The following is a 19,872-nucleotide window of genomic DNA, read 5'->3' on the forward strand; positions in this document are numbered from 1 at the left end:
TGATGGCTATACCACATGAGGCTTTTATGTTGTTAACCCTTGTTATTATTATATGCAACTTTAATAAAGTAGCCAAGATTGATAAAGGATGAAGCTATTGAAGCGGTGGTGATTTATTGGTCGTAGATATTGGTTACAAGAAAATGTTTGCTTATTGAGACACTATTCATAAATCATCCATTGGATACTTGCCTTCAATAATTTCTGAAAGGTTACAACGTGTGAATGTTTTAAAAAAATAATACAATATGTGAAAACGATTCACTAATAGTTTCTCGATAGAGCTTAATTGGCTATACTTGTCAATTTGCTGTTTGAGGCTCCACTTCACATCTATAAATGAATGCAATAATTAGCAGGACATCTATAAATGAATGCAACAACTGTCAAGATGAAAATTATATGACTGTGATGTGTTTGCTGGTTTTATTAAAATAAAAAAATACATAGGACAAAAAAAAAGAATTAGAATTATCTTTTACATTGAGTTCATGTCGTTGAAATAACTTGTGCGGTAGATGCGTGCTTGTAATATGTGTTAACCTTTATGAATCCCACACAATGTTTGTTTGGCCCTGATAAATCATTTTTTATTGTGCAAATATTGCAAACGAGTTTTAGAAATTTTGCAGCAAATTTATCTTCTCAAAATAACTCAACCAATTTGATTGGGATCAAAAAAATTGTGGGCTAAGTTTTTTTGTTCGAATAATCACTTAGGTACAAACCAATCCCTAGTGGACTCAAATTCTAGACTCTTTAAGAGTTTCTAACCAAGCAGTAAATAGCCAAGCATCTAAAAGTCATTGTAAGCATAAAGTTCCATTCTACACCATCTAAAAATCACAGTGGCGCGTAGGGGTGGGCAAAATTATCTGCTAACCCGAAAACCCGTCATATCCGATCCGATCCAATCCGAAAATTAGGATATCCGATTTTTATTATTTGATCGGGTCAAAAGAGGGTCGGGTATCCACTAAGATGCGGAGCGGGTTAGGGTCACATAATTAAAAATCCGCAGATACCCGATCCGCCCCGCATATATATATATTTTTTTTTTATTTTATTTTTATACACACACTATAAAATAATAAGTTAGAACTAAATAAGTAATTTTATTGAACAAATTGCATTACAAATATGAGAGACTATAGTTTATTTACAAGATTCATTTGTAAAGACCATGATCTTATATTTTATAAAAAAAAAGTTTAATTAATGTGGAACATATATATTAAAAATTGTGCTACTTATTTCAAACTTTTATTGATTTTGAATTCTTTTAATTTTTTTCCTTTATCTTATATTCTCTTCATATGTTTGTTTCTTGGTGGGAAACCTTTTTTTAGAAAAAAAAAATTATTAAATCTTAGATGAATGTGTAAAATATAAAATTACATTGGTATAAATCATTTTTTTTAAAAAAATTAAATGATAAACGGGGAGGGGCGGGACAGGTATCCGCTGATCCGATCCTATCTCAACGAGTACCCGTTATAGGGTAACCACTGATATGCAGGACGGGTAAGAGTCAGAAAATGGCTGACCCGCAAAGTGCGGATCGGGTCAGTCAAATGGTGAATGGGACGGATACCCGACCCACACCCACCCCTAGTGGCTCGTGCTATTGTAGGTGAACACTACTTTCCGATGACCTGAAAGGGAAAGTTGACTTCATGTAGCATTCAAACCACACGCAGTTGCCATCAGTAAACGCCTCCATTTTTAGTGCACAGCAAAAGAGGCAAACTAATGAGCTGCGCAGGAGGACCCTTCAAAGATGATAGCACAAATGGGCAACGAACAAGCAGCATTACTTGTGGACTTGAAACTATACAATCACACGAGCATTATCTCCACCTTGATCATCAAGTCTTTCACGAATGATCAAAAAAACATGTAAAACTTGCTAAGCTTCTCAAGATATTTTACATAAAAAGTTGAGATTTTACAACCCGGTTTGCACCTACCATCCACACAAACTAAAACCAAGGACTCCGAACAAAGTTAAATTAAAGTTCTTCTTCCCTGGGGAATGGAAAAGGAACTTCTAGTAGACAAACTATCTTTGCTGCATCATACAAGGAGAGTACATGGGGCTTTCCTAACAGCAAGTCAAATCATCTGTGCAAAAGAAATGAGACGCCATAGACCGCACTGTCCAGCAATAAAGAAAGGAGAAAAGGTATATGCAAGAGACAGGGTCCGCCAAGATGAGAATAAAGTCTGGATCAGCCGGTCTGATCATGAAGCTTAAGAATTCAGATGCCCACGGAATTTTCTAAGCCGCTCTCCTATTGGGTTGTCACACTCTTTGCAAGATTTCGGGGCTGGTCAACATTGTGACCTCGTAGAACAGTTAGATGGTAGGCCAACAACTGCAGGGAAAGAGCAGGGAAAGATAATTATCCGCAGAAGTATCAGCTTTTATAGCAATGAGAAACAAAACCGCAATTCTTGAGAAGGTCTACCAACAAAATAAAAGAAATTTTACAGCCTGTACTATAAGCCAAATAGTTATCAAGATGTGTCATAGCTCTTTCCAAAGATGACAAAAACAAAACGAGGAAATCAAAGGTTCAACTGCACAACATAACCAATTGTATATACACTCGCTCAATCAAAAACAATACTCAACCTAAAGTGTTGCAGTAAAATATAGAAGAGTGCAACTATTGGCTCCCTTAGAATCTTTGAGATTGAATTCCCTTTGTAAGACAGTTACCTTAGGGCACGGATAAAATTAACATAGTTGCTGTTGATCATATGGTCTACTTTACCCAGACAAATAAAAATCAAAGACTTGCAGAGCTTGCAGACTTTTCATAGTTCTTGGGCTTAATATTCAAGCTGCTCTGAGAGTTGAAATCATTATTAAATAGTTTAACAATTTGGTACCTAAAAGTTCCTAAAAATAGCAGCATTTAGGTTCCCAGAGTAAAGAAGATCCATACTGCCAAAATCATCCTTCATCCAACTCAATGAATAGTTAACACAAGAAAAGGTTCCCAATAAAAGTGGGCAATTTACCTGCAATGGAATTACATTAAGTACAGGCTGGAGACAGTCTTCAACATGAGGAACTTCAATTACTCGACAAGATCCACCAACTGATACAGATGCAGAATCTCCTTTCGTGCACATAACTATTAGTCGACCTTTCCTAGCATGAAGTTGCTGAATGACTGATTGTTGTTTGCTGCAGCAAAAGAGATGTTTATGGAACAGATATACTAAACACAAAACCACTAGTTTATCAAAACATTCAACTAACCTGAAACAAGCATCACGAGTAGCAATCACAACAATTGGAAGGTTGTGATCCACTAAAGCTAAAGGTCCGTGTTTCATTTCACCTGCAAGAATTCCCTCACTATGCATAAGAGCAACCTCCTTTACCTTCAAGGCGCCTTCTAGAGCTGTTGCATAATTATATCCTCTTCCAAATACAAGAAGTGATTGTTCATTAATGAGCAGTTCAGCAAGATCTTTCATTTCCTCATCCAGCTTGAGAACCTCTTTCACTTTGCCTACCGTTTTCAAAAGCATAATATAATAGAATTAGATACCTCAAAAAATAAATACTAGAAAGCACACATTTGTAGGCAGAAAAACTAAAGAATGTAGCTGCAATGCAAGAAACAAGCAAGACGCATACTCGGCAAGTCTAATAGACCATCTATTATTGCTTCTCTCCTTGCTTCATTTGAAATCATGTCTCCTCCAACAGCAAGGGCCAACATTGCCATAACTACAATTTGACTGGTGTATGCCTGTTGATCAAGGCAACAACATAACAAGTCACATAATAGTAAAACCAAAAGAAAAAAGAATAGAAGGAAATAAAGCCAAACACACAGTGCCAATCACTTGCCTTAGTGCTCGCCACACCTATTTCACAACCAGCATTAATATGCACACCGCAGTGGGTTTTCCTAGCAAGCGCACTTCCTACAGTGTTTGTGATTCCAACGCACAATGCACCATTTTCTAAAGCATAATCTAATGCCTGTAAAGTATCAGCAGTTTCACCAGACTGACTGACAAAAACAGCTGTGTCTTCCCTGTATATTGGCCCCTGCCTATCCACTAAATCACTAGCAACCTCCATCGTAACCGGAACACCTGTATACAGGAGAAATCAGCGAAAGAATCAGTTTACCAGATGTCATCATCCATACAGTATAGCAACAGCTAACAATTAGTACCAGAAAGTTCTTCCACAATAGGTCTTGATGCTAAAGCTGCATTATAACTTGTGCCGCAGCCCACAAAGACAATCCTTCTGCTTCTCCTGATAGTCTTTAGATGATCTTTCAGTCCACCTAAAAGCACAGTCTTGGATTTGCATGCCCCTCCACGTATTAGCCTCCCTCTCATTGTCGTAGTTAAAGATTCTGGTTGCTCATGAATCTCTTTCTGCATGTAATGCTTATACTTCCCCTTATTTATTTGCTCAACCTCCATTTCAAGAACAGATAATGCACACTCAACAGAAGCAGGCCTAGCAAGAGTGCCACCACATCTACCCTTGGCATGGTCAAACTTGAAAATAGACACACCTCCATCCTGAATAGTGAAAGTCACAATGGTCATACAATACAAATATTGCATGTCACGAAGAAATGCCATATGTGCATAACACCATTATCTATGCATGTGAAAACCATCCATCAAAATTTAGCTAGTTGTCCCAAAAAGTTAATATCAAAATATACATATACATATACTAAACTGGGAAATCAATTTAACTACTGAAGAATAACATACCTTTAGATGAATAACATCCCCATCCTCGATTACCAAAACCTTTTTTGTGTGTTCAACAAGTGCATTTGCATCACTTGCAAAAAACAATTCCCGGGGTTGCTGATTGTTTGAAAGAAATTTTGCATCATTAAATGATGCTCCGATGCTGCCCTCATCTTCAAGGTCCTAATTGCAAATTCATTCACAAAAAAACAGGTCATCAACATGGAGAAGAATAGGGCAACAAAATCATGTTTAAATATCTGTATCTCCTTTTTATTTTTCCAATTTCCCTCTGTCATCCCCATGGAGCACCTAATGTCAAGGCAAACTGTTTTATGTATTTTTACAAATTCATTTTGTGGATAAAGTGCATGATTGGGAATAGATATGTCTCATTTAGTAGTGCTAAAGTAGACAAACTCAGCAAGTGTGTGAAATGGCAACAGATCTTCACTTTGTGCAGACGATAATTATCTCTAGGGTAAGTCCTCTAGTGTTTTTATATTGGTTGGAACAATCAGACAAATTTGGGAAAGAAATATTAAGAGGCCAAGGAATTTAAAGACCGAAAATTTAGGAGTAAAAAGCAGAATGTGAGCTTATCATAACCTTGTTATCTGCTAGAGAAGAAAATGAAGATTAATCAAGCAAGAGTTCAATGAGCAGTAAATGGTTAAGGAATATACAGGGACTATATATTGGGGGCCAAGGAAAATCAAGGAGAAATATAACACATCACTGTAATCAATAACAATTTCTCACCTTTTATCACCAACATAAAGATGAACTCTAAAGTGTTTCCAGTTCTCTTACAGCATCTTTCCTAGAAAAATAGGTACTATGTGCTTTCCTATAACTATTGACATATTATTTGCTGTCTAACACATAATGATTACTTGAACTTCCAATCTAATATGGCAATTCAAATGATGACCCAAAACTAGCAGTCCATTGAATTTATTTGAAGAGTTCCTTTTCATTTGCGTCCAAGACCTCGAAAAGAAAGAAGAAGAAAAAGAAAACAGTAATACTGCTTTGCTGCTTGAAGACAGTAAGAAAAGATTAACAGGATAACTTCATCTCTAGAGATATAAAGCAATACATTTCAAATGAATTAATAATATCAGATCAGGTAACTGATATTCATTGTCCTAAAAGTTGTATACATAAGTTTTTGTTGCGTAAAATTGTGAACTCCAAGACGATATTAACAGAACAAAGATTTATCAACAAATAGTTCACCAAGCACACTGTGCGGGATCAAAATTTCTCGTCAAAATCCAAAATACATATACTTACTTTTACACCAAGGAGCAATGGACTACCACGTTTGCAAGCAATTAATTCATTTGGATAATGTCGACTTTTGAATATAAGAGCATAAGCTCCTTCCAAATGCCGCATCACTTCGAGCACAACTTGACTGAAAGTCACACTTTGATCACCTGAAGCAAAACATTCAAATAATGATTACATTACAGGTTACATAAATATGCTTTAGAGAAATAAAGCTAAAATCAACGTGTCTAGTTTCTTTACCAAAAAAAGACAACAAAAGTTTGGCAAAAGATGTAAGTCAACACACTTATGATATTATCTGTCAAACTCTCATAGTAAAAATCAATTTTAAATGCATGAAGAAAAAAAATGAAATGCAAACTCAGGGCAAGTTCCAACAGGGAAAGTGACGAGGAACAGATGTCCAAATACAGAGGTATACCATCCAGGGCAAGAATCTGACCAAATGAACCGACGCACCATATGACGTCAGATTACGTAGCCTCTATCAAACAATTCAGTCATGATCTAAATCTAAATTATCAGTTTGCAAATTCCCCCTTGACACAAAACCAAATAACCTAACCAAGAATTTGAAGAGGGACAACAACCACAAAAAGGGATCAGCTGCAGATACTCAAAATTTAGTATTTACATTTTTTCCTTTTTCTAATGTCTTTTCAGCTAACTTATTTAAAAAATTCTCTCATGGTACTAACAGCCAGATACAACAATGTAGTGTCAAATCTTATTTAATTTAGATTCTGCATGTCGCCTATCAAAATCAACCAAAGTGGTAATGACATATGGTGTAATTCAGCTTCTCTCTTTTTGTCCATTATCTGAAACATAGCACCTGCAGACCAAGCAAACAAGAAATAACCCACATAACATGTGTGGGAACATATTCAATCAATCACATAGCAGGTGTAACATAGAAAACCAATAATATGGCATGGTGTAATAATTTAACAGCTACATCACTTGACTGCATGTTAGTTTCTCATAGGGGTTAAGATAATCATTAAGTAGTGGAGTAAATGAAATCTCGTGATCTTTCACAGGCAAAAAAAATAAAAACTAAAAGTTCCCCATGACCTCATTCTTTTCACTACACTATTTCTTTTCACTACACTATTCAGCAGCAGAGCTCTTCAGATTTTACTTCGTATCACCTACCAACTCAATCCTTATCAGGTGCAAACAACCAGCTACTTAAAAGTCATAGAAAGTTCACCAAACATTTCTCAACATCTCTAGCTAACTTGATGAAGCATTAGATTTTCCATTAGTAAAGCCATAATACAAACAACATGTATCAATTGTATAAATTTCCAGAAATGATCAAAAAACTCAATGACAACAAATTTAACTACCTAGATCAGTCTTCAAATAATTTGCTTACAATAAAAAGAGTAAAAGACTAATTCCACATTTGTGTCCATAAACTGAGCCAAAAGGGAAGAAAATGTAGAGAAACAAAGAAAGCATGGCTTCCCCAAACCAATATTCCTTAAGACTGACAGATGTACATGGAATTGAATGCAGCATCTTGACCAAAGTTGACATCAACAACCACAAGACATTTACTAGCATGAGGCTGAAAGTTCGAGTCAAAGGAAAATAAAACAGGACAAAATGACAAAAGTCAAAGACATTTACGAGCATAGCCAAGAAGACTTAATCGTAAATAAAAATAAAACAGGACAAAAAGGATAACCAATAGAATAGAAGAGGAACTACATGGTGCAAATTATTCGCATTCATCAAGGAGACCTTACCTTCTTCATTTGCTTTGTCGAAAACAAATTTAGCAAGCTTTGGAATGACTTCCGTATCTGTATCAGATTCAAAGGTGAACCCATGTCGAACTAAGGTCTCTTTTAGTACCTGCAAACAAGGAGGTTCTTCAATGAAGATCGGAGACTAAACTTATAAATAAAAGGTACAAACAAGACTCTACGTCTATTCTTTCCTAGAAATATATGAAAGGGAATGCTTCAAAGACATTTTAAAGGTGAAAGCAAGGATGACAAAAATGATTTATTGCAGCATATCACAAAGTTATCAAAGGAGTAAAATGTTAAAATAATTTGAACAACTACAATCTCATATCTTCAGAAACAGCGCAAAGTTCATTTTGTATACTCTATGTCACTAGCAATAAAATCACACCATAACCGAACAAAGAAAATGCAAGCCCATAGAAAGCAGAGGCTGCCAGCATAAAGAGAATGAATCAAGGGATTATTGGAGTGCAAAATGGTTCCTTTACATGCAGGAAGTTGACATGCCACTTTTAGACATTAATAGAGCAATACAAATTCAGCTGCTAATAACACAAGCATAGACACATCTAGAAACTTCTAGTGAAAAACTCTACAATTTCTCAAGAAATCTAACTTCTGAAAATCTCCAATGCCTTTGTTTCAAACAATTTATTGGACTGATATCTTTTCTGTATTCCTATAGAGTGTACTCCATCCTCTCACTACTTTTGCTTCTTTTACCATCCACCAGTCTACACTGACCTACCAAAAGCATCATATGTCTGCTGTGGCTATCAATCATGTAATATTCACGTTCAATGCATGAGAGTGAAAGAACTCATACTCATATCAGTCTAAACGGATTAAAGATGAGAAATTTATAACCACTCAAAGACGCTTATTGACCTTGCAACCATAAAGTGTACAATAACGATTACTAACTCTATTAACTAACTACATGATTGCAGGCCCTCAATGACGAATTGCGGTAATGGGAAAAATCCTCAACAAAGAAGCCTATTTCATATTTCATGAACTTAATATATATGCTAATTTAAAAATATTACTTTGTTTCACTTTTTGAACTCCAATATTTAGATTTCACATTAAAACTGTCATTTCGTTGGACGAACCTACCATTATCACTAATGATAACAGTGCAGAAGAAAAGCAGCTTCAGGACGTGTGAGAAATGACTCTTTAATCCAAAAATTAAAGGTACTCATGATAAAACATCAGCCAAGAGAGCAAAAGCAGGCATCTTTTTCATGAAACTGCACTAATTTGAAACGATCAAACAACTAACTGTGCAGTGAACATGAGTGAATAGAAATTTAGGGAAATGAGAAACCTCATAATTCGTGATAATGCCATTGTGGACAACAAGAAAATCATTTCCAGCACCACAGCTCTGAGGGTGACTATTTCTTGGAGCTGGCTCACCATGCGTAGCCCATCGAGTGTGTGCAATGCCAGCATGAATAGCAAATGGTTCTTCCAAATTTAACTCTGTCTCAGCAACCTCTGCAATCACAAAAATCAAACTCATCTAACATAATTCTTCTCTACATTTAGGGAAAAAAAATACTAATCAATCCGGCCTAAATCCCGAGCAATGTACTGGTCAAGAAAATGAATACTGAAAACATAAATTTGCAGCTAAAAATGAATAAAAGAAAATCATCAAAAAAAAATAAACAAAATATTGAAGGCAAAGAAAAAATCCATGATCTCCATGTAAAACTTATTGCTCTTAACTTTAAGCCCAACAAGTAAAACACATCAGCAATTCTAAATTTCCTCTTCATTTTTTTTTTTTACTTCCATTTTCTTAGTTTAAAAAAAATCTACGAAATTACTGATCAATTTAGTTAAAGAGTCAAAAACTTTTGAAATAAAACTAGTACAACCTTCCCAGATCAATGCATAAAAGACACAAGATCACCAAATATTACAGCTAAAAAAACAAGTAAATACATAAAACTTTCTCATTTTTTCAGAAAAAAACAGATAACATTCTATCAGAAAACCCATCACACCTTGGTAAACGGATTTGACGAGAGATTCAATCTTCCCTTCTTTCCGGAAGACAAGAGGAGGAGGGGCAACATTGGAATTCGAGTTCGAACCGGAGACTGCCGGAATTTTGCATGAAGAAGAATCAATGGAGATACCGGAGGAATCATAGCCTCTGTACTCCAGACGGCGCAGGCCATTAAACAACACTTCCAAGATGTAACGGCGTTCTCTGTTGACGTTATAATTCAAGTACGCAAAAATCCCACACATTTTCTTCCCCTTTTTCCGCAGTATCTCCCTTGCTATTCCGTGATCTGCCTTTTTCTCTTTTTGGGTACAGTCCAATGAAGAAGAAGAGAGACCAGTTGAATTGCAGTTGAATATTGGCAGTATAAATATAGCAGCCTCCCCTGGGTGGGGACATGCATAGGAAGGGGAGGAGAGGCGGAAATTTCCTTCTATTTATTGCTTACTTCTTTTACATGGTCCAAGGAGACTTTTTAGATTACGGCGTAGTATTAGTTTCCGTGTTTATACAGTTTGCACTATTGTGAAACCAATACTAATATATATTTGATTGGTGTGTGTTATTTTTTTTTTTTTGACGGAGTGGATGTCCGGGTCAATCCTTATAGGGCCCGACTAATCTCACTCCGACTCGGAAGGAGGAGCCCCATTCCTCCGAACACGATAATCACAGGATTCGGACCCTTGCGGACACTGGACATCAGCTCCTAAGAAGGCTTGCTGAGACCAATCGAGTTGCTCATGAGGGGCAGACAATTTGGTGGGAGGCAAGTGTTTATACAATTTGCTTTATTGTGAAACGAATACTAATATATATTTGGTTGATAGTGATTTTGCATTATTGTGAATCTAATACTAATATATATTTGGTTGATAGTGATTTTGCATTATTGTGAATCTAATACTAATATATATTTGGTAGTAACTTGTAGTATAACTAAATTATTTTAGTTTATGTGTTTATACAATTTGCGTTATTTGTGAAACTAATGCTAATATATATTTGGTTAGTAATGGTTTATAGTGATTGTATATTGAATTATACTAATAGAATAATAAAACATAGAGAAAGTTATAAAAGTAGACAAGAAATAGAGAGAAAGTTATACTCGCATTCACTAGTCTGTTCACAATTCTCAAAGTTACAAATGAAGTTAGAATTTTTTTTTTTTTTTTTTCTGCAACGTTAGATATTTGTATTGATTGGCAAAAAACTTATATGAGCAAAGGCTCAAGGAATTCTATACAAGAGTGTTAGACACACTGAGGATTAATCCATTCCTCATCTTGAAATATGCCTAAAGCATAATCACTAATCGCTTCACATCTAGAGTCTAAGCTCCTATCTAAACAAAAGGAGCATTTCTGAAATAAGGACCTGAGATCATTAATATCATCTATCAAAGTAGCCATTTTGATGTCCTTTGCCTTCCTTTCCTTTATCATCTTCAGTAGCTGGGGGCTGGTGATGTGGACAACAATTTCCTTCCATTGCTGGTGTCTAGCCTTTATGATGGCCATTTTCACAGCTTCTGCAGTAGACTGCAACTGATTCACTGTTTTTCTGTCAAAAAGTGCCCATGCAGCCACCCAATGATTGTTGAAGGTAGATGCAAAAATCCCCATGCCAACTCGGTTGGATTGGTCTTGCTCCTTAGTTGATATTCTGATCTGAATTTCATTCCTTCCTGCCTCCTCCTGATCAACTTCCTCATCTGCTCTTACCGCATCTTCAGTGACTATTTCCTGCTTGCTCTGGACATCTTTTTGTTCTTGCCATTCCTGTAGAGCCTTTTGGATTATTTTCCAAGGGTGCCTGTGTTTGGCATTGAATTGCCATTCATTTCTCCTTTTCCAGAGTTGCCAGAGGATGTTCACAGTGAGCTCTATATGCTCCTTTCCTTCTGTCCTGCATGTAGCTTCCAGAAGAGCAGTCCACCAAGCTTGAAAATTCCCTGTCTGTTCCCTTAACCCATCCCATTGTAATGGAGCCATTTTCCACGCCTCTTGTGCTTTGCTGCATTGGAAAAACATGTGTTCAATTGACTCTTCTTGTTCACCACAGCCACCACAGATTGGATCACCTTTGTGTGTTCTTTTAAAAACCAGGCTGTTGACTGGTAATAAACCATGTAGGCACTTCCAAAGGAAATGTTTGATCTTGCTCTTCACGTTCAGCCTCCACATCCACTTCCACTGCTTTTCATAAGAACTTGCTATACTAGTTTCCGCCTCATTCTCTCTTCTTTCTTTGTATTGAACAGTTCCTCTGCACAATGCCTTGTAACCTGAGTTGACAGTGTAGATGCCATTGCCGCTATGTATCCAATAATTGCTATCATCCTTTCCTGATATACTAATAGGAATCTCCAGAATTTCCTCTGCCTCCTTCCTGTTAAAGGTCCTAAATACAAGTGGTATCCTCCATCGAAAGCCACAGATCAACTCCTCTACTCTTTTGATTTTGCAATTCAGAGGCATCACAGAGGTGACTTTGCCATCCCTATTTCCCGGAATCCAGTTGTCCCTCCAAATGTTGGTTGCCTTGCCATTGCCTATCTTTTTCCTAGTTCCATTCTGCACCAAATCTCTAGCATTCATCAGGCTTTGCCAAATCCACGATGCACATTTAGGAACTTTGCACCTAAAAATTGAGTCCGTATGGTAGTACTTTGCTCTCAAAACCTTGCTAACCAATAGGTTTGGTTTAGAAATCAGTCTCCATACCTGTTTAGCTAGCAAAGCTTTGTTAAAGTTCTGCAGGTCCTTGAATCCCAATCCTCCCACTTTTTTCTCCTTAGACAATCTCCCCCATGAGCACCAATGCATCTTATTTTTCCCTTCAGTTTCACCCCACCAGTAGTTAGCAAACATGGAAGACACCTCTTTGCAGAGTTTGTTTGGCAGCTTAAAGCAGGACATTGTATAGACTGGCATTGCCATAGACACTGCCTTCAGTAATACCTCCTTCCCACCTTGGCTGAGCAGCTTGTTCTTCCAGCTTGCCATTCTCCTGCTAATACTGTCCTTGATGTAGCCAAACACTTGCTGTTTAGATCTTGTTATCACCATAGGTAGTCCCAGATATCTCCCTTGTGTAGCAACCTGAATTGTGCCTAAACTTTGCCTCACTTCCCTTCTCCTCTGATAATCCACATTACTACTGAAGAACACGGAGGATTTTTCCAGATTGATGGATTGACCAGACCCCTTCTCATACCTCCTCAGGATTTGAATAAGTTCACTGGCTTCCTCTCTTTCAGCTTTACAGAAGATTAAAGAATCGTCTGCAAAGAATAAATGAGTCATACTTGGACCATACCTGCTTATCTTCATCCCAGAGATTCTTTTATTTCCTTCAGCCTGCTTCAATAAATTGGAAAAGCCTTCTGAACATAAAAGGAAAAGATAAGGTGATAGCGGATCGCCTTGTCTAATTCCTCTTTCTGGAATTACAAACTCTTTAGGCTCTCCATTAATATTAAAGGAGTAAGTGACTGAGGTAAGGCAGCTCCAGATCCATTGCCTCCAGACCGTACCGAAGCCCATCTTAGCCATCATGGAATCAAGGAATTTCCACTCCACTCTGTCGTAGGCTTTGGACATGTCAAGTTTCACAGCCATAAAACCATTCTGACCTTGTTTTTTGTTTTTCATGTAATGCAAATATTCATGAGACAAAATGACATTGTCAAGGATTTGCCTACCTGGGATAAAAGCTGCTTGATTTTTGCTAATGCAATAGCTTAACACATCCTTGAGTCTATTGGCCAATATTTTTGAAATCACTTTATAAAGTACATTACAGAGGCTAATTGGCCTATAGCTCTTCAGATTAGTAGGATTCTGTGTTTTGGGAATGAGAGAAATGACCGTATGATTCCAGGATTTGGGCATATGGCTTGAATGGAAAAAAGACCTAATGGCAGCAATTAAATCTGATTTAACTACATGCCAAAATTTTTGAAAGAACAAAGGAGTCATACCATCTTGACCTGGAGCCTTATTTGGGTTCATAGAGAAAAGAGCTGTTTTGATTTCCAGTTCATCAACCTCTTTAGTTAGCTTATCATTCATCTCAGTAGTAATAGTAGAAGGTAGACCACTTAGAATCTCATCTAGACCCTCACAGCCAGAACTAGTGAACAGAATTCTATAGTAATTTGCTACTTCTTTCCCCAGCTCCTCCTCACTATTGGTCCACGTTCCATTTTCTCTTTGAATGTTAAGCATTCTGTTTTTCCTTCTTCTTCCCTTCACGCAGGCATGGAAGAACTTTGTGTTCTTATCCCCTTCTCTCAACCAATCAATCCTTGCTTTCTGGGCCCAATACTGCTCTTTTTCAGAGTAAGCCTCTTTCAACTGACGTTTTAGCTCAGCCATCTTATCCTTGTATCCTGAATCCCTCGAGTCTTTAATTTCCTTGATCTGTTGCTTCACTTGGTTGATTCTTAGCAAAGTGTTTCCTGTGAAGCTGTTTTTCCATTTGAGTAAAGCCACTCTGCAATTAGCAATCTGTCTAGTAATCCTATACATCCTATTTCCTTCAACTGTTTGTTGCCAAGCTTGCACCACCACTTGATTTATATCTTCCCTCTTAAGCCAACGCTTATCAAAGAAGAATCTGGACCTTCTTTTCTCTATTCTAGGCCAATTATCTATAAGCAACATGCTATGATCTGATCCGAGGGTCTCCACATGTTCACATTTAGCCTTGTCGAAATTTTGCCACCAATTTATGGTGCTCAATCCTCTGTCCAGCCTTTGCCTTATCTCCCCCTCATCCTCCCAGTTGTTGCTCCAAGTCCAGGGGTTACCATTGAATCCTAGATCTACCAGGCTGTTATTCTCAATAAAACTGTTAAAGTCCTTGAAACTCCTGTCTTCTCTTGCTCGTCCCCCCCATTTCTCTTCATTAGAGAGTATGTCATTGAAGTCTCCTGCTAATAGCCATTTATCACCCTACAACTGCTTTCTCCTGGTCAGCACATTCCACTGTTGTCTCCTAATAATAGGGTCACAGCTCATGTAAACTCCAATGAACCACCATTCAATCTGCTTGTCAGGGTCAAGCACCAGAGCCTCTATAGTAAGGGCTGTTGTAACAACTTGCTTAACCTCTACATCCTTATTCCAAAACAAGGCCATGCCTTCTTTCCTGTCCATAGCTTCCACAATCACACTTTCCTCAAACCTCAAAATTTTTTGTACCTTTTTCATGTAATGGAACCTGTTTTTGGTTTCACTTAGGAATATCATATTCGGGGAGAGGAGGTTATTAGCCTCCCTCAACTGGGGAACTGTCAAGGGGCTCCCTGCTCCTTGACAGTTCCACACCAAAACCTTCATTGTAACTTGAGGGGCCAGTTAAGGTTGGCCCCTTCCCCCTCTAGTTCCTCGTTCAGATGCCTTCCCCCAACTGCCATTTTGTTTCTCTTGGGGACCAACTCATTTACATGTACTTCCACCATATCCTCATCCACCAGGTTAATTTTTCTTTTCCCTTGCTGGCGAGTCCTCGTCTTGTTCCCACTAAGTTCTCTCAAAGGCTGCCTAGAAATTTTGGGAGACCTCAGCTGTTTTTTCATTTTGCTGTTGTATTTCTGAACAGCCTTTGTACCCAAATCAGAGCTACCTGGATCAATATGCATTACATCTATTACAGGGCTACCAGGGCCTTCCTCCACCACTGATACTTGCATCAGCTCACTAGCTATTTGCTCAAGTCCTTTACTGTCCAAATCACCTTTAATTATCGAGTTTATATCTTGCTCCTCAGAGATACTTATCCTTCCTCCTTGTAACTCACAGTTATCCTTCTCCCCATTGGGAGTCCCAGAAGCTTCTGTGGTGCTTTTTTCCTTCTGACTTTTACTGCAAGCTGGAGTTGATCTTTGCCTGTTCAATTCATTGCTACTCACCCCACAACTTCGTTTCTGAGCCTCATGACCTCCTCTCTCTCTAGACCCCTCCTTTGCTGTCTGACTTTCTGCATTAACCTGTCTAAGAGTTTCATGTCTCCCAGTCATAGAGTCCTTATGTCTGTGTTCCATGTTCTCCTTAGCCTTTGTGTTTAACAGAACCATATCCCCATCTTTAAAGCCCCAATAGCTCTTCTCAGAATTGTACTTGTTCTGATGTTCCTTTTGCGGAGAGCCTCTCCCTATATTGGCTCTCATCCATGGACCATACTGATGTTCCTGCTTTCCTCTGCTTATCTGTATTATTGCCTTGCAGGACTTCTCTCCATGGCCAACCATTCCACACTTGTAACAGAAGTCTGGACACCTTTCATATCTGAAATTCAACCATTTCAAGGCTCCATTGACTTTCACTGTCGTCCCCCTAAGCAGAGGTAGAGAGGTATCCAGTACCACTAGAAGCTTTAAATGTCTTCCTTCTTTTCCTCCTACTTGAGGCACCAGTACGTCCTTTACCTCCTGAAAGATCGCACCTATTTTCCTCCCCACTTCCTTAGATATCCAGTGCACAGGTAAATTCCATACTTGAACCCAGAAAGGTGCCAGGTCAAAAGCAGAAATATCATCTTCTATTCCTTCCACCCAATGTTTCATCACCAAAATTTGGTTGTCCATGACCCATGGTCCTCCTCCTACTATTCTGTCTCTGTCCTCCCTATTAGGAACATAGAACTGAAACAAATTTGGCCCCAATTCTATGATCCTTAGATTCCTCGGATAGCCCCAAGCTGTGGTCACAAAATTCTTGACCCCAACAAAGTTGGCCACTTTCTCACCCTTGATTCTCCCCACTAAACTCAACTGACATTCTTGGATACCTATATCTATCTCAACAACACCCAGGTCAGTTCCTTCGAGCTCTTTATCTGAAAGATCAAACTTTCTTATCGCATCCGCTAGTTCCTCCGCCATGGGGTCTAAAGAAAAACTAACACTGTCTCCTACTCACACTACTGAGACTCAGAAAAGCAGAACCAAGAACCGAAAAAACAGAGGAGAGAGCTGCCCAGGCAGACTAGATTGAACAAAGATCAGAGAACAGCCCTACCCCTGACGTCAAGACTTAGTCTCTAACCCCCCTTTTTTAAAACCTTAAGATTTTGTTTCTACTAATAAAAGAAAATAAAACTGAAAAGACAAGCCCCAAGCCTTAGAGCAGAAAAGAAAAACACAAGTTAAGACAGAGGGTTTAATGGCTATGAAGGTACCTGCCAACGCACTTACTTCTACTATGAAGTCTGTTTCCTTAGTCCAGATGAGCCAAGATCACTTCTGCATGCAGACGAAATCCGACAAAGTTGCTAAGTATAGCCATGAGATATCCCCACTGACTGAAGAAGCTCGGTTCTCTCAAAGTTCTCATCTTTTGGTAGATTCACTCATCCCAGTACGATTTTCTGTAGTACTAACAAGCATTAAGAATTCAGGGTGGCATCTAAATCTTGGGCATGTGTGTGAGGTTTTGCGGAAAATTTTGAAATAGTTTGAAACTCTCAAGGTTGAGAGACTAGCGCTCTTATCAAGAGAGAGAAACTCTCACTTTGGAGGGAAACGGTCAAATGAAGTTAGAATAACAACCTCTATTTATAGGTAGAGTAAGATAAATGATACATGAAGTGACTTTAATACTCATACATCAAGATGATAAAATTGAGTTGTTTCATGAAATGAAGAGATGAGTGTATCTTATTAATCTAGGGTAAAAATACATATATCAATTCTTTGGGGAGAACTAAATGGACATCCACGTCCATTTGTGCTCGTTTCATAACATGCATCAAATTCTCTACATATTTCTTTGTGAGTTTCTTCTAAATTGCGATGAAGCAGCTTTTACATTGCCATGCCATCCAAGTCTCTTTAGTTCCAGTCGTGTAATGTGTATAGAGGTGGCAATTTGTCCCAAGTCCCAATGGGTTACCCATACCCATGGGGACTTTGAGCGGGATGGGTATTGAAATTTGGTATTGGGTTTAAAATGGGACAAATCACAATTGTACCCATTAATTGATGGGAAATTTTGAGAAATACTTGGGTACCCATTGGGCTCAAATAACAAGGGCTCCGTTTGGAGTAGCTGTTTTTTGGGGTGTTTTTGAAATACTTTATTGTATAAGTGTATATGAAAAATTTTTACTATAAAATTTTTTTTGAAATATTTGACATACTAATATGGATGGGATGTTTTTTGAGTTATTGTATATTACTGTAACATTATATTTAAAAAACTTGTTTTTTGAAAAAATAACCAATCCAAACGGAGTCTTAGATTAAAAAATTATCTTTAACAATTTTTATAGTCATACGAGCAAATATAATCTAGCAGTCTTCCTAGTCATTATCCACAAGAATTTCCAGCATTTCAGTTAGTTTAGACCTATCATCCTTGGACAATGATGTGGATAAATATTCAACACCCTAAGTGCCTTGGTCATCTTGATATATGTTAGAATATGGCTGTATATCTATCTTTTCCTTTATTTGTTAATCCAATTTTTGGTGGGAATCCTGAGTATAAAACACTTGCATGTTTATTTAATAAAACTAAAAGAAATTTAATAAAACAAAAATATTAAAGTTATATAAAAAATAAAAAATGAATTAAAGAAAAAAAATATGTAGAAAATAGATTTGGGTATTGGGGGGGATCAATCTAAACCCATCCCAAAGTGATCCCGCCCAAGTTAGTCCCAAAACACATATGGGTAAGGTTAAACTCAAACCCATATGACTCGGTTCCATCTCAAATCCAATCAAATCCCGCCCATCCCGCCCATTTTGCCACATCTAAATGTGTATAACATTGGATGTTTTGACATAAATTTAGTATAAAAGTGAATTTATAAGTAAATTGGTTTAAAACTTACGATTGCATTATAAATACTGGTGCTAAAGACACACGCGATACATGTGCAATTATAAATGCTTTTTTGGTAGATTAATTTTATATAAAATTTTCATTAATAAAGCAAACTACGGTATTTTAACCTTTTTACCCATCAAATGATGGTTTTAGTAGTTACAATATTTAGAGAGTTAGAGACAGTCATATTGTTAAGATTTGTTTAGATTAACTATGGTTAAAAATAGTTATAGGTAGTTATTTTATCAATTTATATTTAGGTAGTGAAGTAATAAGTGATTTTAATGAGGTAAAATTAAAAGTATATAAAGTGACAAAAATATTTACCTCAAAGCCCCATTTCTCTCTTTATATATAGTATAGATACCAGTTTATACTACTGAAGTTACTAAAGTTATTAGTTTACGTGACTTGACGACTTGACGAACCAATTTGAAAGTGCGTCCAGCTCTAGATCCGTTCATGCCTATTTGTGCGTTTATTGTAACCAATTTGAAAGTGCATTCAAGTTTTATTTATTTATTTCATGAATTAGACTAAAACAAACTTTTAACCACTCAAAGAGTTCAAAAAATTTATACTCCCTCCATCCCACTTTGATAGTCCTATTTTCCTTTTTCGTCTGTCCCAAATTGTAGTCCACTTTCCAATTGAAGAATGTAGTTGTATTTTAATTTTTCTGAAATGCCCTTATTCAATGTAAGTTATTTTTAATATAAACCTACCCCATTTAATGAGAGTTGATTCTCTTTTTACCATAAATTCAAGTTCCCATAAAATTGTACTCTATTTAATGTGAGCGTATTTTAGAAAAATAGCAATCTAAATTTACTTTTCCAACAAAGTTAACTACTTTTTCTTAAACTGTGTGAAAAAAGAAACAGGACTATCAAAGTGGGACGGAGGGAGTAGCACTCATAGACAAATTGTGATCGAGTTTAAAATTAAAATATTAGTTTGTAAACCAAGTTTAAACGAGTTCAATATAAATATCGGATAATATGATTCATTTTTCAATTAACTCTTTTACGTACCATTAAAGAAAGTATAAAGATTTTGTGAAATCGTCTGCTTGATATCTTAACGAAACGTCATGAAGCTTAATGTGGTGGTTGTAAAATATCTGTACCATATATTTGTTCGTACATGATGTGATAATACAAGAATTTAATGCAGTGGGATT

General features: G+C 37.1%; 2 protein-coding genes across 2 annotated transcripts; both read right to left on the minus strand.

Annotated features, from left to right (window-relative positions):
• Positions 1–1,884: 1,884 nt before the first annotated feature.
• LOC113732363 (glutamine--fructose-6-phosphate aminotransferase [isomerizing] 1) lies at positions 1,885–10,254 on the minus strand. Its single transcript, XM_027258076.2, has 11 exons — positions 9,839–10,254; positions 9,151–9,323; positions 7,812–7,920; positions 6,052–6,197; positions 4,771–4,935; positions 4,209–4,569; positions 3,875–4,125; positions 3,659–3,773; positions 3,275–3,530; positions 3,031–3,199; positions 1,885–2,378 (listed from the first exon to the last, which is right to left on the minus strand). Exons 1-11 carry the CDS (start codon positions 10,086–10,088, stop codon positions 2,295–2,297), a joined length of 2,079 nt encoding a protein of 692 aa, XP_027113877.1. The 5' UTR covers positions 10,089–10,254; the 3' UTR covers positions 1,885–2,294.
• Positions 10,255–11,099: 845 nt separating this feature from the next.
• Positions 11,100–15,194, minus strand: LOC113728935 (uncharacterized). The gene is made up of 2 exons (XM_027253282.2): positions 14,812–15,194; positions 11,100–14,685 (listed from the first exon to the last, which is right to left on the minus strand). The coding sequence occupies exons 1-2, from the start codon at positions 15,192–15,194 to the stop codon at positions 11,100–11,102; spliced, it is 3,969 nt and encodes a 1,322-aa protein (XP_027109083.2).
• Between the last annotated feature and the right edge of the window lie 4,678 nt (positions 15,195–19,872).

This window comes from Coffea arabica, chromosome 2e (genome assembly GCF_036785885.1).
Source record: "Coffea arabica cultivar ET-39 chromosome 2e, Coffea Arabica ET-39 HiFi, whole genome shotgun sequence".
Lineage (NCBI taxonomy): Eukaryota > Viridiplantae > Streptophyta > Magnoliopsida > Gentianales > Rubiaceae > Coffea > Coffea arabica.